At 42.8% G+C, this 24,036-nt stretch overlaps 1 protein-coding gene across 1 annotated transcript in view; it reads left to right on the top strand.

The window, feature by feature from the left end:
* Positions 1-24,036, top strand: part of GTF2F2 (general transcription factor IIF subunit 2) — a 268,355-nt gene that overhangs the window by 53,771 nt on the left and 190,548 nt on the right. Inside the window, exon 5 of the mRNA XM_068265221.1 lies at positions 11,435-11,470. Within this exon, the coding sequence (XP_068121322.1) occupies positions 11,435-11,470 (36 nt within the window). The remainder of the gene's footprint in view (positions 1-11,434; positions 11,471-24,036) is intronic.

The raw sequence follows: 24,036 nt of genomic DNA, 5'->3' as shown, positions 1-24,036 counted from the left end.
GAGTCAAGTGCAGACTGCTGGGAGTGCAAGGCAGCATCTGGCCATCAGCAGTGTGGATCTGGGGAATTTAAATCTTCTATAGAAGGTACTTTCAGTTATTAGATACTGTGGATGAGTGTGTTGTTAAATATCCAGATTAGCCCAATGGAAATAATCGATTTGGGGGGTCTAAAAATATTATTACAAAGAGACACTTTACCGAAAGATAGTGGTGGGTGGGTGGGTGGGTGCGTGCATGCACAGAGGGAGATGTTGCTTGCTTGCCTTTATTTCCCACACTGAAACGAGGTTCACTGCCAGGAAACTATCACACTGATGAGCTAATTGAGGCAAAAGTAAAGATTTCTTGTGGTAAAGGGGGTATCGGCTTCCGATTGGGATGACATTCAATCCTGGATTAAAGTTACTCTTTATTGACACTTCATGGTTTTCCCATTTTTAAAACGATTACAGATGTTAATGGATGAAGTTTAAAATTGTAACAAAAGGTTTATTAATGTTTTTATTGTCCAGAGGAATAAATCTCTGTGGGGATTTTCTTTTGAATGTAAAACTACAAACACTGAAGTAGCTAGCCTCCTTTCTTTAATTGTTTGTCTATGGCAGTTTTTATTTATTTTTTTATGTAGAAGTGGCTGCTGTTTGGTTTCTTGTACTGTCAAGGAATGTACAAGATTAAAGAGACTCTGTAATGAAAAAAAGTTCCCCTGGGGAGTACTCACCTCAGTAGGGGGAAGCCTTTGGATCCTATCGAGGCTTCCCCCGTCGTCCTCTGTTCCACGGTGGTCTCGCTGCAACCCACTGAATGCACAGCTTGCAATTTATCAGGCTGTGCAATATTTACCTTTCCATGTTCTAGCGGGGGAGCAGTTGCGGCTCTCCACTTGGAAATAGGCGGAAAACGATGATCTCAGTCAGGTCCGCTCTACTGCGCAGGAGTCTTGCGCCTGCGCAGTAGAGCGGACCCGACTGCAATCGGCTATTTCCGGGGCAGAGAGCCGCAACTATGCCTGCGCTGGAGCCAGGGAGGTACATTTTTCCATGCCTGCTGTTCAGTGGGCTGCAGAGAGACCACCGTGGGACACAGGAGGACGGGGAAGGACGGGGGAAGCCCCGATAGGATCCAGAGGCTTCCACCTCCTGAGGTCAGTACCCCCTAGGGCGCGTATACTGTGTGTGTTTATCATTGTACTGGTCTGCTAGGCTAAACCTTCTTGGACTGTTTGCTTGTGTGGAATTTTTCTGGTGATAATTTTATATACAGGTAGTCCCCGACTTACGAACGCCTGACTTACGAACGACCTGCCGATACGAACAGCATGGATTCTGTGTTTCCATTGGAACAAGCCCAACATTTTTTTTCAAATTGGACGTGTAGTTTTTGAGAAAATCGATTTTAAAAAATTCTAAGAAAAAAATCGCTTTTAAACTTTTGTATAAGCAGGCACAGAGGGCAAAGGTGACACAGAGAGGGACACTGGATGCACAGGGGGGCACAGAGGAGGTACAGGGGACAGATCTAGCACATTGTTCTGACTTTAAGAATAGATTCAGGTTAAGAATGAACCTACAGTACCTATCTCGTTTGTTAACCGGGGACTACCTGTATGGTGTAGATTCTGTTGGGGGCTGGGAGAGTATGTGGTTTACCGGTGACTGCTGTCAGTAAGGGTTTGCTTCATTGCATGTGCAGTCCCTTCTCTCCAGCCAAAGCCGGAGGATACTCCCTGGCTGATACCATGTGCAATCACTGACCAGGGACACAGTGCTCCCTTTAGCTTAGAAAGTAGTATGGATGTGGAAGGACACTGGATGAATCTGGACACTCTTGATTTGCAGATACTCAGATCCTTTGTTATACTGTCTACAAAAATGTCAAAATTGTTGCACCCACCAGTATAATCTTTTTCTGAAAGCCGTGTTTCTGCTGTGCTTCTGTTTAAATTACATAGTGAGGCTAAACTTGGTGCTGCAGAATTGTATTTATTGTGAAGAGTTCTTTCTTATCTGATACTTTCTAAGGTAAAGTCTTCTTTTTTTTCTGTCTGTGTGTCTACCTAATAATTAAAGTCTCCATTTGACATTTCAGTTTGCTGTCTACTGTAAACACTGTATCCCTCTATTATATTATTCCATACTTTCAAAGTATTAAAGCATTCAAAACCTCATAGTTCAGACAGGACATGATCGTTTCAAAGGAGAAAACATTTCCATTGTGTCTGTAAAATATGAGTCAGAAAGCAGTTGTATGCCTCTGTTATCTGGATTTCCCATGGATACCAATTTATAATTTTCTTAGTGGTGCAGTTACAAAGAATTGTGATATCATGGAAGACGTGTCTTTATGTGGTAAATGTCTTTCTTTTCTGTCAGAGGAAAACGTTTTTGTTATTCTAACATAATTCTTTCAGACTACCTTGTCATAGATATGGATTCACCAACATTTGACTGCTGTTTATTTACATTCATTTTATGCATTTCAAGGTGGATACGAGCTAAAATGTGGAGTCATTACTAATGGCCTCTTTACATATATTATGTAGTCCATTCTCCCCCCAGAATGTATTTTTTCTTTTTTTAGCCCTTCTATTATCCTATTATCTTGCCTAATGTAGCCCCCCCCCCTATTTCTCCAACTGCCGTGGCTTCCTAGGTACCTGGATGGCAAGCACCGTATATACTTAAGTATAAGCCGACCCCCCAACTCCCCCCCCCCCAAAAAAAAAAAATGGGGGAAAAGTATTGACCCGTGTATAAGCCGAGGATAGGAATTGCTCCAGCTACTGATCCAACTGAGAGGCCCCTACCCGCCACCATAGGCACAATAGAGCAGGGAGGGCACAGTGGAGATAGCTGTCCCCCTCTCCTCCATGGCAGAGTGCATGCTAAATGGCCTCCTCCCCCCCACCATTGCCACAACAGGTCAGTGGGTGCACAGTGGTGATAGCTATGTGGGCTTTGTGCCATGCTACCCCCCCTCTCATCCATGGAAGAGTGCATGCTAACTGGCCCCCCCTGAGTGTCCCCTCTACCCCACCAAAGGTAACAATGAAGCCATGGGTAAACAGTGGTGACAGCTGTGTGGGTTTTGTGCCATGCTGCCCCCCTCCGTGCAGAGTCATGCTAATTGCTCCCCCCTCTGAGTGCCTCCTCCCTCCACTAGCCACAACAGAGCAGGAAAGGCACAGTGGTGATAGCTGTGTGGGCTTTGTGCCATGCTGCCCCCCTCCGTGCAGAGTCATGCTAATTGCTCCCCCCTCTGAGTGCCCCCTCCCTCCACTAGCCACAACAGAGCAGTGGGGGCACAGTGGTGATAGCTGTGTGGTCCGAGCTGCCCCCTCTACCTGACTGAGCGCATGCTAATTTGCATAGTGTGGTGAGGCCTATTGCGCTGCTCTCACTTCCTGTCCGGGCCTCTTTCCGTGTCTCCGGTAGTTCCTTATGCCGCTCGTTCTCGCTGTCAGCAGCATGGAGCTCCGGTCTCGTCGGGGCAGTGTGCAGCCAGGGACGCTCATAGTCGTGCTATGACACCATCTAGTGGCGCTTCCCACGATGTGCTGCACGCGTCATAGCAATGAGCCTATGAGTGTTCCTGGCTGCGCACTGTGTCCCAACGAAACCGGAGTTCCATGCTGCTGACGGATAACGAGCGGCATAAGGAGATGAAAGAGCTGGGGGCAGAGAAAATACCGGAGAAGCAGAAGGACGCCCGGACAGGAGGTGAGAGCAGCGCGATAGGCCTCACTTCACTATGCAAATTAGCATGCGCTCAGTCAGTAGGAGTTGGCAGCACGGATCGCACAGCTGTTACTGCCGTCCCCGCACTTCTCCGCTGTGCCTATGGCGGGTAAGAGGTCGCGGCGGGAGGGGGCACTAAGAGGGGGGGTCACAGTAACTTGCCAGACGCGAGTATAAGCCGAGACCCCCACTTTTGGGCCACTTTTTTGGGCCCAAAATCTCGGCTTATACTCGAGTATATACAGAACTCTTGTGAACATCTGAGGCTCCCAAAGTTTCAAACGCAAAACAAATTGCACACGTTTTGCGTTAACATTTTCAAGATGGTAGCCTGAATTTGATATAGCAACAGTGGGTTAGATTTAGCTAGTTAGTATTGTTGTATTTTATTATTCTGTTGGTGCAATATATTTAAAGCAGTTTTTTAGTTTGCTCACTCTTTTTAAGGTGAACATTTTTGCAGTAGTTTTCAGAAAACACTGAAGTACTGTACATATCACAAACTGTCCCTGAAAGGAGCAACAGGGGCTGTTGTCCTTTCTCCACTCTAGAGCCAATTGTGGAGCAAAGCCAGTTAACCTACCAAAGATCCAGCTTGTCACATCTTAACTGGCATCTGTGCCTGGAAAGTTCCCAAGGACATTGTCCTCCTGCCTGCCAGAAGCTGCTCTGTCTGGTACCACGTGTTATCTCTTCTCCTTGCTACATAAGAGGCTTTGCTAGGCTCTGGGCCAATGACGTGTATACTGAACTTGGCCATGAATTGTGGCTCGAGGGATGGAGCCCTGATCCCTATGGGTGACAGATTAGGAGTATCTACCTAACTTTTATACCTAAGTCCATTATTGCCTCAGTAGGGCAGTCATTTGTAATGCATAGAACATCCATTCCTTACCACAGTTGATGGTGGCTTCTGTCATATAAGACAAATTTCATTTGACACTAATAAGGAAGCCGTGAAACAAATGAAGCCCACAGGATTTACCTTATTTATATAGCAAGGTAAAGAAAAAAAATGAACCTAAACATTTATTTGTTAAGAATATACAGTAAATAACACAGGGTTACCTAGCCTCCCTAGCGGTAACCCCGAGTCAGGTACAGGACAGAAATCTGCAGCTCAGAGAGGTAACCCCGTACTGGATCCTGGGGAGGTGTGTAATGTGCAGGGCTGCCACAGATCGATTATTTACGAGCGCATTTCGATGATTGTTAGGTCGATTCTCATGCAAAGTATGCCAAATCGACCTAACGATCCATCGAAACGGGATTCGGACATAATCAAGCGGCGGGGAATCGAGTGCGGGTGCGCACCGTGTGTATCCAGCATTAGAGGCAGAGGGTCTGCAGGGCTGCCATGCAACTGGTATTGCTTAAAAGGAAATAAACATGGCAGCCTCCATGTACCTCTCTATTCAGTTGTCCTTTAACTGAGTAAACATCAGTCCATATCCTTAACTGCCAGCTTATCCTAAAATGGCAGTTTTTAAATTGGACCAAATGGCCTTTATAAATAGACTATGGACATGCTGTGAGCCAGTGGCACCAGATGCATGCCTCATTATCAGGGTTATAAAGGAATGATTTGCATATCCACTCACTGACCTATAGCAGTACCTTCTTGAACACAAAGCTAAATATTTGTAAAGGGAGTTTTAAAAGGGCACATTTTTTATTTAGAATAGTTAATATAAGTTGAGTGGCTCTAGTTCTCCATAACTTAACGGGGAACCCTGTAATTTGAATGATGCTTCTAATATCCAAATCACAAGAGTATCCCTTTGAGAAGAAAGCTATTTTAAAGATTATATGAAACTAACTGGCCTCATAACATTCCCTGAGCAGTATCAGGAAAGAACACATTTTCTCCAGAAGATACAATTTGCCAGTTTCTCTGTATGGGAACTCAGCATGATGTATTAGAGGGCACTGGCAGGCATACTAGGAGGTCAGCCATAACATGATATGCAATGTCTGCCCAGCTGATTATGAAAAGAAATGGGTGTTCCTTATACCCTCTTTTGTTAATGCTAATTAACCATCTGTTCTTGCTTAATGGGTAGCTGGTGAGAAAAAGACTGGGTGATTAACTGAATTGTTAAATGCAAACTACTGATTAGTTAGTTTTTACATTTTGTGTTTTCTTTGTGCCTTTTTTAATGTTTTAATGTTCTCTCTTTTTTTTTTTTTGATTGGTTTTGTGTTTTTATTGAATCCAAGTCTGTCTCTCACTGCTTATTATTTTTCAACAAAGAAATGTTGAGCAGTCTGCTCAAGCTGCGAAGGAGGATGTCTGGGAAGGAAAAGAGAATAGGAACATTCTAAAAAGAGCTGAACATGTAGCAAGGATCGTCCTTGTTTTCATTTATCAGACAGCTGAAGGATGGCAATTAACAAAAACTCTGGTGGAAATTAGCATTGTTCTTGTTTTTGTTCAAGTATGGAATAAGCTATATGAGCTTGGATTTGTTTATGTTGCATTGAGATAGATTCCTGTAGGAGAGTGGTAAGTGGAGGTGCTACAGCTGTCCTATTTGGCTGAATGGAGTGCATGAAGACCATGCTTGAGAGAGATGAGTGCTAGTTACGTCAGCAGGTTTTATGCCCTTTTGTGTGTACAGGGCTGTTATCCGCAATTGCACAATAGTGTTAGATGTGAGAGCTTTGGTGCTTTTTTATGCACTGTTAATGTAAGCACATTTCCATTAGCCCTTTCAATCACAGGGCAATTAGACTTTGCCGGAAGCGTGGTATTGACTTTAATTATCTTAATTACATTTGTTGCTATACTGTAATTTTGATTGTTTGCAGTTGCAGACTCCATTTTGTGTTTATGTATGTGAATTAGTGGGCCACAGTGAAAACGGAAGGCTAGAACACAGTTATCTTTTCTACCAGTTTTCGTGTGGCGCAATTAAAGTCCCTATTCAAGGAACCTTTACTTGAGCAGTTTTCCCAACACATTCAGAGGTTAAAGTGGGTTGGAATGCAATTATTACTAGGTACAAGAGTAGTTACTGTAAGGTAGTTTGGCAAACCATTTTCTTTTTACATAGCTAAATGTATAATTTACGTCTCTCCCAGCGGTGCCTGTATTACGGAGTCTGTGACGAACGATTCAAATCCCTACCTTTGGTCAAAGGTCACTCCTCTGACCTCAGCGGTATCAGGCTAGTAGAAAGCTGCTTGGATTTGGGACCATTTTGAATGGTGCACCTGCCATTGCCACGGCAAAGAGTCTCTGCCAGGAAGGGGTGGGGGAGTGACCTTTGACCGGAGGTGGGCATTCGAGTCGTTCAGCACAGCCTCCATAATACAGGCACCGCTGGGAGAGATGTAAAGTATTAATTTAGCTATTTAAAAAGATTGTTTGTGAAAACTACCTTAAACTACTCTTGTACCTAGCAATCGGTACAAGCGTTTTATAATTTTAGTTACAACCCTCTTTAAATGTCAGTTAACTTCCCAGATCCTGCCCCTTCCCGTCGGTTGCCCACCAAAACAGAGGGTGATCATCAGACTGGCCTCACCTGAGAACAGTGAGAAGAATGGTGACTGACGGCATAAGGGCAGGTCACATTTGAGCGCATTTAAGGAGTGTTTCAGCACTTTGCTGATCGCCGGCAACCAGCAAAGCGCTGTTACAGATGTATCCCTATGGGATTGTTCTTGCTGCAGCTCTTGTAAATTGCTTACATTGCAAACTGCATTTAGCATGTGAACAAGTGATGAAAATGAAAGAAGGAATCCTAACAAACATTTCAGGGGTTGGAGGGGAGATCTGGAAATTTTCTTTTGGATTCTACTACTTTTTAAACCTAATAACCTTCCATTTAGATTGCTGTAATAGTTACATTTTGAATGGTTAGCTAGAAGTGTTACATAGATCTGGTATTCTAACATTCCTGATATGCATATTTGTTCAAGCTGAGGGCCCGTTTCCACTATAGCGTTGTGGAATCGCCGGCGAATCACCGCAGGCAAATCGCATGCGGGTGCGATTCCGCATGCGTTTTTGCCGCGATTTCGCATAGGTAAGGCTGTATGCGAATTTAACCATGTCACTGCCTGTGTAAATTAACATTAATACCTATGCGAAATCGCATGCGAAATCGCGGCAAAAAACGCATGGGGAAAACGCATGCGATTTCCCTATTAAATACATTGCGTGCGATTCGCCTGCATTCCACACGCAGGCGAATTCTGAGGGCCCTACCCTGCAGATTTTTTCTGCACAGAAAAACGTGCGGGGAAACGCACAAGTGGAAACAGTCCCATCCACTTGTACTGACTGTGCGAATCCGCATGCGGGCAACGCATGCGGATTCGCGATAGTGGAAACGGGCCCTGAATGACTCGGTATTATAGGAAAAGTAATAACAGAAGCAGTGGCTGGCTTGTTGGTTCTGTCTGTTAAACCTGACACTTGCTTAAAGTGGATCCGAGATGTAAAACTAACTATAACAAGTAACTTGTCTATATATGTTATCTAAAGTTTATATAGTTCACACAGCAAATCTAGCTGCAAACGGCTTCAATAGAATATGATTATTTCTTCCTGTGATACAATGACAGCAGCCATGTTGTTTGTAAACATTACAAACCGGCAAGCTGCTGTGAAAAAAACCAATCCCTCCCCCCCTCCTCCTCCCCTCTGCCTCTGAAATCTCTGGCTAGTAATACCTCTCCCTCCTCCTGCCCAGACTGAGGTCCCATGAGCCCTTGCTACTGCCAAGGCTCTCTGAAAAACTGTGGGCGAGGCTTGTGTACTTTATAGGGAATTCGAGTATTAAAACAAAAAAGTATTTGGCTTGAGGAATGCCCTATAAGCAATAGGAAAGGAACACAATTATGCAATGAGTAAAAGTTCATCTCGGATCCACTTTAACCAAAACAAAACTAGGTCTGTACTACATAATCTATATTTTATACTGTACTTGCTGGGGACATACTGCATAGTTTAATTGCAAAAGCCAGTGCATGTAGTTGAGCTATTTGTCCATCATGTCTTTCTGAAAAATGGCTAAACACTCATGCTGGGTACACACTATGAGATTTTATGGTCGATTTACTATCAGATCGATTATTTCCAACATGTCCGATTGGCTTTCCGATCGATTTCCGAGCATTTTCCGATCGATTTCCATCAACTTTAATAGGAAATCTATTGAAAAATGCTCGGAAAGCAAATCGGCCATGTTGGAAATAATCGATCTGACAGTAAATCGGCCAGAAAATCTCAGTGTGTACCCAGGATCAGATTCTGCAGGCAGAGGAAGGAGTCCTGTGCCTTCTTCCCTTATAATCATACAATCAGTGGTGATGGCGTAGCATAATGATGTGGGGCTGCACTGTGCCTCAGGGCATAGATGGTTAGTTATTTTGGAGGAGCCAATCAGTGCCATGTGTAATCTGAAAATTCTAGAGCAGGAACTCGCTGCTTTCTAAGGTTTGGCGTCTGGTGTAAAAACGCAAAAATTCTTTAACAAGAAAAAGTAGTAACTCCATGCATTTATGTGCTATATAAAACCAAGTGTAGGTAGTCAATATTTCTTTGTTGTAGACAGCAGAAGAGCAGGGGAAGAGAAATAGGAAACCTGCAATCAGCTGAGAAAAATGCAATGTAGCTAGTAGCTATTCCATTACCCATGGTCAGCTCTAGAAGATGGTGATGTGTTAGGAAATGTCACTGTATATGTGAAACATTCCTTAATTCTTACTCTATCCAGCCCCTGTGTGGCTTCATCAGTTTCAATCACTTTTTATTATAACACAGAGAGAGGAGCTCTGTTTGTGTGGCCTCGTAAGAGATCATCTGCACCATCAGGGTCAGAGATGGCATAATAGATGTCATCCTTAATCACTATCAACTTGAATCGGTAAATCAATGCCATCATATATCCTTTTCTCTCAATAAAGAGTTCACAGGTCTCAGTTTTGTCCTTTTGGCCAACGTCAGTAGAGATAGACAAGACAAATAACATTTATATTGTGCTTTTCTCCTGGTGGACTCAAAGCTCCAGAGCTGCCATCATTAAACTATAGGCAGTAGCAGTGTTAAGGGAGTCTTGCCCAAGGTCTTCTCCTGAATAGGTGCTGGCTTAATGAACAGGACGAGCTAAGATTCAAACCCAGGTCTACTGTGTCAAAGGCAGAGCCCTTAACCAGTACACTATCCAGCCACTGTAGGTCGTTTTATTATTGGTATATTCTGGTTTCTAAAAGAGTAAGATATGCGGCGTTCATAGTTTTTGAGTAACCACTTCTTTTGTCTCACACAAACTTAAAAAAAAAAGACAGACAAACACTTATATCGCGCTTTTCTCCTGGCGGACTCAAAGCGCCAGAGCTGCAGCCAATAGGACGCGCTCTATAGGCAGTAGCAGTGTTAGGGAGACTTGCCTAAGGTCTCCTGCTGAATAGGTGCTGGCTTACTGAACAGGCAGAGCCGAGATTCGAACCCTGGTCTCCCATGTCAGAGGCAGAGCCCTTAACCATTACACCATCCAGCCACTGGAGCACCTTGACAATAATGACCCTCTGCCTGTAAACAGCAGGCCGATGGCCCTTATGGGCTCAGTTAAATCCTTACATGTCCTCTGTGAGATTGGGGACAGCCTTAGAAAAAAGGTCCTTTCAGTATAGCTGAATATATGGGGACTGAACTATGTCTGGACCCCTGTTCCCCGCAAATTCTGTCTTCATTCCTGGTTTCTTCTGATCACCGGCCATTAGTTGTAGCCGTGAGACTGTAATGGACAATTTCTCATTTTCCTCACCCCACATTGCACGTTTTTGCTGCATACCTGGAACTTCAGAAATGGTCTGCCTCACGGTGTCTGATTTGAGGGAGGTAAGAATTGAAGCTACCGTATCCTGGCTAGACTGGTAAACATTTTTTGTGGAGGCTGTTCAGGAAGGCTTAGAGCAGTGGTCCTCAAACTACGGCCCGCGGGCCGAATGCAGCCCCTGAGGCTTTTTCACCGGCCCCACACTACACAAAATGTATAACTTATAGATGCAGCTCACTGTACCTTTAAATATCAGCAGCCCTCAAATAGAATATCAGTGCTGGCACCACCCATCCACATACTGTTGAAGTCAGCGAGCAGTAATTTACTGGCTTCCAATCCAGTTCTGCATCAGATGACACTGCCGTCCAACTGGATGGTAGGTTTTCACCTGGGTATGCTTCACTGTCTGGTGCACAAAGATGTTCTTCAGGTGCCATATGACAGAATAGCTGCTACTGGGAGTTTTCCTCCGGGCATAATTGTGAGAAATCAATACCTAGATTCAATGTAGCGTTGTTTAACATAGTTTTATGTATACTCCGGACCCCCAGCAGCCTGAAGTATGTTGACCCGGTCCTTGACAGAAAAGTTTGGGGACCCCAGGCTTTGAGAATGGCTTTGGAGATTTAATCAGTCTCTTTTGAATTTAATCAGTCTCTTTTGAAATTTTGCCCTTTGCCATCTTGGAAAGCTGCATTTCCCGTGTAGAATCTCTAAAGCCATTGTCCAGCTGCGGCACCCAATAATTATCATGCTGCCCGTATGGGAATGAGGAGGGTATTGGAACTGTGGAGGAGTTGGTCCAAAGCATTTTAACCATGAGGCGTGTACTCTTAATTGAAAAGTTTAAAAATATTTATTTTTTCACTACTCATCATTTTGTGTTTTTTTTTTGTCTTTAGGTCAGTCTGAAGACAAATTAGAAACCAGAACAAGTGGTAAGTCCCAGCACTCTTAATATTTAGTTATAATTCTGTATGCAGATGTTTCTAGGCTGAGATGTATACAGCTCAGGAAATGAATTAAAAGATGACTTTATCTTGTGCCCGGATTATACAGTTCAGTAGCATGTAATAACTGGAACAAGACCTGATGGCCGTTTTCAAATGAATTAGTGTCGTTTTATTTTGAGTGCAGACCTTGTGACAGAATATTTTCTAATTAATGTAGTTTGTGATCCACTTGATCAAAAATTAAATTCTGTGATTTGTTCTACTTAATTTACTGAGCCCATGTAATTACTTTTGCTTATTCGAGGTAAGCCGTCCCGGCGGAAAATTTTGCTTGATTGCAGGCGGGTCAGGAGCGCGGCGATCAACCAACGGAGCATAGCAGCAGTGATACATTACCTGTCTGCCGGCGCGAGTCCCCGGTCCATGCTGACTCTTTCTCCAGCTGGCCTGTCTCCTCATTACTTCCTGTCTCCTCCTGTGACAAGCCAAAGTTTAAACAGTAGAGCGCCCTCTACTGTTTGTACATCTGCTCGTCACAGGACTGGAAATGAAGAGGAAAGGCTAGCCGGAGAAAGTGTCAGCACGGCCCTGGACTCACGCCGGCGGACACGGAATGTATCACTGCTGGCCGGGGAGCACATGGGGGCAGCAAGCAGGCGGTAGCTCCACAGGTTGTGAATCGATTTCAAGCTGAAATCAATTCAAAACCTGTGTGCAGTAATGGGCAGCCAATAGATCCCTCTGTGATCAGATTCGATCAGAGAGGGATCTATCTGTTGGTCGATCTGGTGGCAATCGACAACTGTATGGCTGCCTTTAGATCTGCAAAGCTTCACGTACTAAACTGCAAACAAAGAAAAGAAAAAGGGGTGTGTGCTGAGACCAGGTGTCCCGTGACTTATATACTGGCTGCCTCATGCCTATCGACTAATTAAAATGCCATAGCATTACAAATTACATCTGCTTGCCAGAAAATGCAGGATCTAAAACTACCTCACTGCTATATTGCTATATCCTGCAGGAGATAGACCACACAAAATACTTTGCATGTCAGCAGGGGCGTAGCGTGTAGGCCTTCTCAAGCCCCCAAGAAATGGGGAGTAGTGCAGGTACCACCACAAAATACTCCACCGCCTGGGAGCACTGCAATTGCCGGGGGGGGGGGGGGGGGAGCGTGACGCAGACGGTACCCCCCCAAAGGTGGCCAATGCTGGGGGGACTATCCACGTTGCCCCCCCCCCCCTTCCCATTGATTCCTCACCTTTGCTAATTGTTCCCAGCTACAAGATTTTGCTAAATGCACGTCCTGGGGAGTAAACACACCAGAAAGTGAGGGGAGGAAGGAGAGCACAGACAGGCCTCCTAAGTGCTGCCAGCACCAGGGAGACCATGCACACACACCCTTCCCCCACCCCTTCATTTGTGTATTAAAACTAAGATTTGCAAACCTTCACCAACTGCCTGTAATTAATAGAATATGCTGCGCTTCCTTAGATTTCCACTCGCCATGATTGAGCCGTAGACCGCCTGGTACGAAGTGCAATTGCACCGAAAATCATGCAGGCTTGCTATTCCAATTTTGAAGAAAATCAAATCGCACTAATGCAATTGGCAAAACATGAGCGATCCGCTTTCTTTTAAATAGATTGCAGCAAGTGGTTAAGTAGCCTTATCCTTCCAGTGAAATAGATATGTTAGCCAACATGTTCAAGTATAATATTTGCCTGTGATTAGAAAGCATGTATGAACATATTGTTAAGCTTGGGCATAGCAATCACCCCTGCGACCCCTACCATTGCAGGGGGGCCCAGAGATTTTGGGGGCCTCTCCACCTCTGTCTCCCTAACCGCAAGTGCAGCCAATTCGCAAAGAAGCCTCCCCATTCACTCATGAAAACCATGTGCAGGAGCATGTGTAATTATTTCCTGCCTACAGAGGCTGCTTCACAGCAGAACACTCTTTGCTCCCAATCACCAGCTCCCATGCCGTGGGGCTTGGGGACAAAGGGGGCCCCATGCTATCATTTTTGCAAGGGGGGGAGAGGGGCTATAAAGTCTAGTTATGACCCTGTTGTTAAGGGTGACTTACATTTTCCATTCAGAATATAAATCTTCCTTTGCTCAGCAGGCATGTGTTAAAGTTGTACGGATAGGATCCGAGACCAATAAATAAAATGCCATTGTAAAAGCTGTGGTATTTTTTCCCAACAGTCTGAAACTCGGAATGTTTTTTCCCCTAGATAATTGGAAAGTTTGTCATCTTCGGATTCAGTAAGTTCACTGTGCGATGATCAACTTTTTCTTAGTGGATTTTACTGTGGTTTATAAGATGCTCTACAAAATTCTTAGATTCTTGGCATCTAGAAAGTTGATCAGACGTGACAGTGCAGGATCCATTTACTCAAATTTGTCTTCACATCAGATGCCTAAGTTTGATGAAAATGTCTGTTTGACTCACATTGAACCTGACTGGATGGCTGAATTAAAAACAATCAAATGCCACATTTTTGTCTTTAGTTGAACTACCTCTTATACAGCTGAGCACAAATTCAACCAAGACATGCAGACAGTATCTTGCTGTCCTCTAAAGTGCCCATCAATGATACTATCTTACCAAATCCATGTAGTAGAAGAGAACACTGACTGAATATTCTTTGAATGGATACGTAGGTAGTCCCTCATATTACATAGAAGTGGTAAGATTGTACAATCAAGATTGTATCATTAATGGGAACCTTAAGGCACCACTGTTGCTAAAATTGTAAAATTGTAAATAATTAAATAATAAACCCAAACAAATAAGAAGTACCGTATGCTTTTTCCAGAGTAAAATGAACTATAATTCACTTGCATTAGTTAGCAAAAATCTGATGGAACTTACAGGTTTTTGACTAGTCCATCTCTTCATGGGGGAGTCTCAGCATTTCATTTATTATTTACAGAAGCTCTCCCTGGAAAGAATCTAAGCAAAGATGCTGGCCAGCCTTGTTACCTGTTTGCACACGATTTTGGCAGTTGGACTGAGCAACTGCCCGTTTACGAAGTGTGTTTGAAAATGAAGAAAACCTGGAGAATCCCCATGATGAGATGCGCTGGTCCAAAACCTGTCAGTTCTGCCAGATTTTTAATACCTACTGTAAGTTACAGCCACATAGGAGAAAAGTAGCTAATAGCACATTTTACTCTGGGAGAAACTCTCGTTTTATTCATGTGTTATCATGTATTTTTAATTTTTCCACGATAGTGGTCCTTCTGGATGCAAAAGATGGCGTGTGTTAAAGGTTAAACCACGCTCACAACAAGCATTCTTACTTACTCTTTAATAAGCAATTGGTTAGACAATCAATCAATCAATCAGTCAATCAATCAATCAATCAGTTATTGCTGAATCTTAGCTCTAAACTGGCCAAATTTAGAGCTTAGACCCATGTTTCACTCTGTAAATAGCTGGCTACAGGTTCACTTTTTATATGACATGTATGATTTTGGAAACCCAACGTTGCCATTGCTTACCTGCTGAAGCTGTCCCTGGTAAATGTCTTCTTTATATTGTCCCTCTTAGAGGGTTTTATCCACCAGTTAACTTTCTCTATTGTTAAATCAATTTTTTTAAAGTTATCTTTACTTTTAGAACTAGTTTTACTGTTTAATTTTAAATATTGAAGATGCCCTCAGAGAGCAGATTTCTCTTTAAATAGGAAACCCACTGGGTCTATATGGTAATAAAGTCAAGTTATTCATACTGGAAACTTAATACAGAATAATTAAGCAGCGTGCATGGTTGAATTTAATGCATCCTTAAATTAACTAAATATTATTGTCGAATCAGGTCTGTTCTTAATCAGTTATGTTGAGGTAAGTCAGAGTTCTGCCATGTATACAAAAAATAGTGCTACTGTCTTTGGAAAGACTTTAGGCAAGGAACACATTTGCCAGGTTTTTTCACCTGCAATTCCCAGATTTCCATCGGGATTTGCGTTCAGCATGAATGTTTTGCCGTGGCTGTTTTTGCGGCAGCATATAATGTACGCGAATACGCGCATTGTGTGGGAAAAAGCTGAAAACTGTGCAGTTTAAAAATGCGTGGAAAATGCAAACACAAAGCACAAACGAACGATCGCGGAGAGCATTTCCCGTGTGAGGCTGCTGACTTCAACAGCCTGTAGACTCGTGAGTGTTTTGCCATCTACGGCAAAATGCGCACAAATGCGTCTAGTGTGTTCCATGCCTTAGGGGGAGTGATTCACATTAATTTATAGATCCCGAGGTATATGGTCTGTCATTCTTCCATTTGGCCAGTGCCCATGATGACAGGAGCAACTGGAAAAAAAGTATTTCAGGTTGTACACTTGATTTAAAGTGGTTCTCTGGGTATTATTATTATTATAATTATTTATTGTATTGATAAAGCGCCAACATATTACGCAGCACTGCACAATAGATAAATCCGTTAACATAAAAGGTAGGACATACAAGGAATTTGCAAATAAACAAGATTATGCAAATGTTTTTTTTAACAGTGGTTCAGTGTCATTGGTCAAAACAGAGATTGTTCTAGTCCACAAGAGGGGTGACAGACAGTGAGATGGTCATAATCAAGCTGGAAACACTAGGGCAGGGGTCCCCAAACTTTTGGGTTGAGGGCCGGGTCAACGTACTTCAGACTGCTAGGGGGCCGGAGTATACATAAAATGATGTAGACGTCTTTGCAGGCCAGACAGTGAAGCATACCCAGGTGACAACCTGCAGTGGACAGCAGTGTCACCTGATGTGGAATTTGATTGGAAACCAGCGAATTACTGCTTTCTGGCTTCCATGTGGATGGGTGGTGCCAGCACTGCTATTCTATATGCAGACCACCAATATTAAAAGATGTAGCTGACCTCATCTATAAGTGATACAATTTGTGTATGGGGGGGGGCGATAAAAAGCCTCAGGGGGCCACATTCGGCCCGCGGGCCTTAGTTTGAGGACCACTGCACTAGGGGGATAGGGTCCTGCAAGAGGCTTACAATTTAAAGGGTGGGATAGAGACAATAGGGGTATCTGTGTAGAGGGTGCCCAGCAGAACATGTTATGGTGCTGTGTAGGGGGTATGCGAGCATGAAAATGTGAGTCTTGAAGGCTTGTTTGAAGGTATTAAAGGGGGGGCGAGTCTGATGGTTTGTGGGAGTGAGTTCCAGAGAGTGGGTGCAGCCCTAGTGAAGTCCTGCAATTGTGCATGGAAGTGAGATATGCGCGATGCAACTAGGCGCAGGTCGTTGGAGGATCTGAGGGGGCGAGCAGGTATGTGCCTGTGGACAAGATCGGAGATGTAGGTCGGGCAGGTCCTGTGCACTGATTTGTAGGCCAAGCACAGAATTCAAAATTGACTCTAAAGTGGATGGGGAGCCAGTGGAGGGCTTTACAGAGGGGAGTCGTAGAGGCACTGCAATGAGAAGAGTTTATCAGTCTGGCTGCCGCTTTCATTAGCGATTGAAGGCGGGGCAATACGGTTAGAGGGGTGGCCAGACAAAAGAGAATTGCAATAGTCTAGACGGGAGATGACAAGATAAGGAGTTTAGTGGTGTCAGGGGACAAGTAGGAGTGGATCCTGGAGAAGTTGCAGAGGTGGAAGTTGCAGGATCAGGCAATACTTTGGATGTGGGATGCAAAGGAAAGTGCAGAGTCCAGGGTAACACATCTAGGCAGCGGGCTTGGGAGGAAGGGCGGATTGCAGTGTTTTTGATAGGGATGTGTAAAATCTGGGAGGGGTGCAGCTGTGCGGGATGGGAATATCAGAAGCTCAGTCTTGTCCAAATTAACCTTCAGAAACCTGGCCGCCATCGAGGAGGAAATGGTTGTGAGACTTTGTCCATGGTGGAGGAGGAGAGATCTGGGGTGTGGAGGTACAATATATCTGGGTTGCGTCGACATACAGGTGGTAGTTGAAGCCAATGGAGGAGATTATTTTCTCAATTGAAGTGTAGACTGAGTGTACAGTGTAGGTTAAAAATTATTAGACATTTTTTTTATTCCTTGCTGTGCTTCCACCCAGATAACAGCTGACATAAGAATCAAACTGTCCTCACATACCAGAAAAGCATTCCAATAAACTTCTTCCCATGATGCATTGTGCATGATGATGCATTTAGATTCTGTTGTGGGAGTGTGAGACTGTTCTTTGCTTCTAACTCCTCCTCTATTTCTGTTAGCAATCTGTCAGAGAAGGGGGGAATAAGGGTAGTAAAGGAGAAGCAGTTGGGAGGAGATCAACTCACTTTACATTTGTTTGGAATTATCCAGATGACCAATTTGAACATTGTAACTCAAGTCAGCACTCAAATTAGGTTAGCACAGTGTTAGAACACATACGGTGTATGTGACTATGCAAAAATAATGCACTTTTTTTTGCTAATGAAGACCGCTGCCTTTAACTTAGCTGTAGGGATAGCAATGGTTCCTGGATGATTGGTCTGTAGTGAATTTTTGTATTAGAGTATTTTCAGGTTGCGTTTGCAAAGTGTTGATTTTGCTGTTTGGCTACACCCCCTTTAGCACCTCCATTGTGCCCTACTTGAGTGTCCTCACTTGACGAGATGGGCCTGGCATCTCTTTAATGCTGGTTACACACTATGAGATTTTCTGGTTGATTTACTGGCAGATCGATTATTTCCAACAGGTCCGATTTGCTTTCCGATCGATTTCTAAGCACTTTAGTAGGAAATCGATCGGAAAATGCTCGGTAATCGATCGGAAAGCAAATCGGACATGTTGGAAATAATCGATCTGACAGTAAATCGGCCAGAAAATCTCATAGTGTGTACCCAGCATAAGAACATTCCAGGTAAAAGTTGGCACTACAGGAGATGGCTGATGAGGAGGTCAGACCAGGATTCAGTGTTCTTCTAATCAGGGATCTTGTTCAGAGATAAAAAAAACAAGCTTATGCTATTGAGTACCCACACAGCACTAGGAAAACATTTGCGCATGAAGGATCATAAATATGTCGAGTAGAAAATAAGTGTTCCTCTTCATCGTTGTTTTTCCAGTGAGAAAAGACAAGTGCAAGATGGTGCAGTGTCTATTGTTTGCTTTTATCCTGAAGTATATAACAGTCTGGCAAGGATTACTATGTCACAGTTGGAGAAACCTCTACATGAGTACAGTCACTCACTGGCTGGCATAGTATATGAAGAAGCATATCTTGTTGTGGTGAAGAGGTTCTAGATGGCAAAGATGAATAAGTTTGGAACATTGACAGGTGTTGGCAGCTTTAGAAGAAAAAACAATGAACATCAAGTGTGTTTGCAGAGCTTCCCTGTATTAGTTGCCTTGACAACCATTATCTGTATAACTGCTTACAAAATGCATAACATGCTTTTTTTTATATATATTGTGTTTAGGTCACCAAATAGGAAAATGCAGTGTGTGAGTGTGTGCACTAAGAAGACTAATAAAAGTTGTTCAGTTGCACAAAACAATCAGGTTTCAGCTAATATGTCTGCAAAGATTCTGGAGAACTGATCTACTCTCGTTTGTCTGTGTTTATGTGAAACAAATATTAGCATGGAAAAACCGTATCCTATGGTCTTTCTGAGAAAAGCATGCTGCATGAGGCTAAGGTTTTGAGAACAGAAGAGGTGCGTTTTCAGGGATTGTTTGAAGGTGTTGAAGGATTGGGCAAGCCTGATAGGTGGTGGAGGGGAGTCCCAGAGACTGGGAGAAGTTCTTGAGAAGTCCTGCAGTCTGTCATGTGAGTGGAAAATGCGCTGGGCTGACAGGCACAGGTCGTTAGAGAATTGGAGGGGCTGGCCGAGTAAATGTCTGAGAAGTTCAGAGATGTAGGTCGGGCAGGTCTTGTTTACAGATTTTTAGGCCAGGCACAGAATATTGAAGGTGATTCTGAAGTGGATAGGTTGCCAGTGGAGGTATTTACAGAATGGAGTCTTTGAGGCGGAGCAGTGGAAAGAATGGATCCATGAACCATTCTTTGGATTGGGGGGGGCAATGCATTTCTAATAGTGCCCATACATGGTGCTATTTTTTTCATTCAATCGTACCATTTCTATGTAGTATAAGGGTAAATTAAGTGAATATACTGAAAGGATAATTTAGGCAGTTCCCTTATATTACATAGAAATGGCAAGATTGGATGAAAAAAATTGTACCATGTATGGGCCCCATTAGGGAGACCTAACAGAAAGGAGTTGCAGTAGTGGAGGTGCGAGATAAGGGCATGAATGAGGAGTTTGGCCATTTGGGGTGGATCTTGGAGATGTTGCAGAGGTGGAAGTTGCAGGATTGGTTGAGGTTTTGGATGTTTGGTGTAAAGGGTAGAGCAGAGTCCAGGGTGACACTCAGGCAGCGGGCTTGGGTGTTAGGGCAGATGGTCACGTTATCATCTGTGACATAGTCCAAGAGGGTGGTTCTGCACGGGGCAGAAAAATTAGGCGTTCCCTATTGTTCCCTATTTATTCCATCAGATAGATAAATCTAATAAGAAATTGCATCGTGTGCAGACGTCCAAACTGTTTCAGGTCAATTTTGCGATAGATTTTGCTTTGATAAGTACTCAAAATATATTGCAAAATCTAACACAATCCGATTGGAACGGTTGGAAATTATCTAATAGATCAGTCTAATAGATCTGATCTGATGGAAAATTGTGCCGTGTAGATGAGGCTTAAGTATAGTTTCAGGAATCTGGCAGATATGCAGGAGAGGTAAAAACAAATCTACTTGCAGTATATAGGATACAGCAACATCCCTCAACTGCATATGCATGTATGGCCCGCAGAGGTTTTGCTGGGGTTTTCCATAGTGGACTATGGAGGCACAGCAGAGAGAGGCTGTTATGAGAGTGATAAATGCTTGGTATAGACATCTTGCTGACAGCCAGCTTGCAAATGGCTAGATAACTGATATGGCCCAGTCTATACAGACTAATATGCAAATAAATGGAAAACTGTACATAAGTGTCATTAAAGGGTATTTTTTTTAGAAGTAAACAGACACTGGTGTTACTATGTAAAGCAGGGCAGGACCATATACTGTAAGTGACAAAATCCTAGCATTATAGCTGGATAATGCTAGCCCATTCGGCTGCCATTTCCATGTTCGCTTTGGGCTCATCTCATGCTGTACACAACTAGTCTAGTCGCTTTTATGATACTGCTTATGAAATCGCTACATTTGAATGTTCTCTTTCATGTACTTTGACATCTTATGTCATAATTTAATTTGGCTTCCGGATTTTAATGTGAATTTTTCAGTCTTTGCTGTGGAAGCTGTTAAATCATTCCACATTAACTTCAGACGTCACTTTATGCTGGTCTAATTGATGGGAAAGCTGCTTATTAATGCTTGCCTAATGCATAACCATTAATGCATAATTTTTGTAGTGAAATTCCCTTATCTTACCTGCCCAAGAGACTTAATTGAAGGCCATAAATATTTTAGTATGCATCATTCAAACGTCTTTCAGTAGTGAAATAAATGATGAAGCAGTTTTAATTAATGACTTTTTATCTTGACCTCTAGCTAAAACATCGTTGGGACATTAAAGATTCTGATTTTCCTGCCTCGGCTCCTTGGTTATCTGTGGCATTTTCAGTATGTTCTATGATGCCCCATATGTGGACAATAAATGATTAGTACAAGTAAATCGTTCTCTCCTGCTCCTTGGTACTGCACTGTGCTCTCATGTTTGTGTTGTTCATCTGCTCTGCCGTACAGAACATGGCCTCATTGGACTTTGTGATGCTAGGTTGCCTTGCAGATGTTTATCTCCTGTGAGCGTTATTTCCATCAATAATTTATGCTGGCCAGTTAGTTCCTTTCAGACCACTGGCTCTGTAGTGGGGTTTTGTTTCATCTCCTTTCATTTTAAAAGGAATGTACAGTGATTTTCGGTTTTCACCCAATTTTTGTTTTTATTACATTTAGTATTAATAAACTAATTTTTTTTTGTCTTTATTTGTAAAATTAGAAATACCAGATTTTTTAATAGTTGTATAGTAGAAAAAAGATGGGTCATTAGAAATTACAGTACATTAAAGGAAACCTGAGACGATAAGAAGAAAAAGTTGTATTCATAACTGGGGCTTCCTCCAGCCCCCTTCAGGCTGATGGGTCTCTCACTGTCTTCCCGCACCGCTTGGATTGTCCGCTAGGCGGCTCCGTAACTTGGGCAGTCGGGTGTACTGCAGCAGTCTTAAAAAGAACTTGAGAAGAATGGAATGAAGAAATACATACCTGGGGCTTCCTTCAGGCTGATTGGTCCCTCACCGTCCTTTTTCGCCTCATGGATCCTCCGATACGGCTCCTAGTAATTCGGACAGTCAGCACAGGTGTAGATAGCTCCCGGGAGCGGGACGGGTGCGCATGGCCAGGCCCACTATGTCTCGACTCTCCGGATTACCAGTAGCCATAGTGGCGGATCCAAGAGGCGGAAGAGGACGACGAAGGACCAATCAGCCAGAAGAGGGCTGGATGAACCCCAAGTCACATATAAATGTCTTCATTCCATTCATCTGAGGTTCATTTTCAGAACTCTGTTTCATGGATTTTAATTTATAGATCCATTTCCCCTCTATTTATCTATTTTTTTTTTAAACTTGCTTGACTCTATTTGAATCCTGAGTATAAGTGGAAATAAATGGTATTTTTGTTGAAAGCAAATATGCTCAAATACAATATAATTCTTTAATATACAAAATGTGAGTTATTATTTTAATAATTCATAAGAAATCTGCTAAAGCATCCAAATAAAAGTAGACAGCATCTTTTTCTGGATAATGCTCACTTTTGCCATTGATCAGTATGCATGGCACCCACACTGCATTAAAATACATAGATATAGTGTGGAAAGGCCCTCAGAGAGAAGTGACAGATCCTGTACATCCATGCTGCCGTTGACCTGGCTTTGACACACTACAAGCTTAATATGCTCTATTGACAGATTGTCTCAGGTTCAAGGAACAGACTGTTCATTAGATAGAACAATTGTACAATGAATAGTAATTGGACATTGTAGGATACTGTACAGTATTTATTGTTTGTAGTCACTGACGTATGCCTTCTTGGTTTTGAATGTAACCATATTGTTGTTGTGCTTCCCATGTATGGAAGCATATGTGTTTTCCCATATGTTGCAGATGTCTTCACTGTGTTTGTTGCTTGGCGACACTTTATACTGCCCATCACCACACTTCCCATGCTGACCTATTTATGTTCTAGATTTGATAATTAGATTCCTACCCACATTCCATGAGAGGCATGCTTATTTACACTGGCAAGATTACAAGCACCGTGACATGACTTTCTTATGCTTCGCTGAAAAACTGCTTTTATTTCCAATGTTGAATGAGGAGAGACGTGGAATGGTAACCCATTAAAGACTGCATAGGCAGGTTAAAGTGGAACCATAACACTTCAAATGAATCAATAGAGCATGTCAGCCTTATTAAAGTGGTCTAACACCCAGCATTTCAACTTTGCTTTAAAAGATTGCTTACAGCTTATAAACTATTATGCCAGATTTTTTTTTAGCAGAAATTCACTGAATGGATTAAACATGACATTTTAGTGTTGCATTTAGCTAGAAATGCTCCTCGTGCTTGCTTGTTTAGTTACAAATGTATCTATCTACAATGTAACAAACACTGGTCTGAGAGAACAAAGAGGGCTTCCCCAGCAGGCTTTTCAAAGGTCTATTTGTATTACAAATAAAGATACATTTTGTAACTACAGATAAGAACGGATGCGGATTCCTAGTTAAATCCAACACTAAAATGTCATGTTTAACCCATTCCATGAATTTCTGCTTAAAAAAAAATCTGGCATAATAGTTTGTAAGCTGTAAGCAATCTTTTAAAGCAAAGTTGTAATGCTGGGTGTTAAACCGCTTTAATTAAAGTGGCGTTACATTCTAGCATGAAATACAAAAAAGTCTCATTAAGCCCGTACCTGCGGTTGTCACAAAGTAATGCAGTCTGGTAAAAACACACAATTCCTCATAATTCATAATGATTTTTAGAGTGGTGCTTACCACCAATGAGACTGACTGAAATAAGTACTTGTATTCATTCTGTCATGATGCAGAGATTTTAATTAATTTCCTGTTTCCAAGCACTGATACCAAAAGTGAGGCAAAGCCTAACACTGGGTGGTTCTTTTCTAAAGGCGCCCAGAATCTAGCAAGTACAGTGGCCCTCCATCCCCCTCGTGGCAAGCCTGCAGACTAGTGACATGTGTATACACTCAGAACCCAACTGTGGCCCAATGGATCTTTTTCTCTGCGTTAGGCTCAACGCACACCATACAATCTTGGTTGTACAGATTTACCAAATCTATGTAGTATAAGGGCCAACAGATTGAAAATACCTTGGATGATTGATTGGATAAGCTCTTATACTACATGAAAGTGGTAAGATTGAACAACCTAGATTATATGGTGTGTGTTGAGCCTAAGACAGTCCTGGTACATGCAATATTATAACCAATACCTTGCAAGGGTCAAACCTTTTCCCATTTGATCCATAATATTTGCAGACACACACTTGAATTCCT

This window comes from Hyperolius riggenbachi, chromosome 2 (assembly GCF_040937935.1).
Source record: "Hyperolius riggenbachi isolate aHypRig1 chromosome 2, aHypRig1.pri, whole genome shotgun sequence".
In the NCBI taxonomy this organism is placed as follows: domain Eukaryota; kingdom Metazoa; phylum Chordata; class Amphibia; order Anura; family Hyperoliidae; genus Hyperolius; species Hyperolius riggenbachi.
This window is presented reverse-complemented; position numbering and strand designations above follow the sequence as displayed.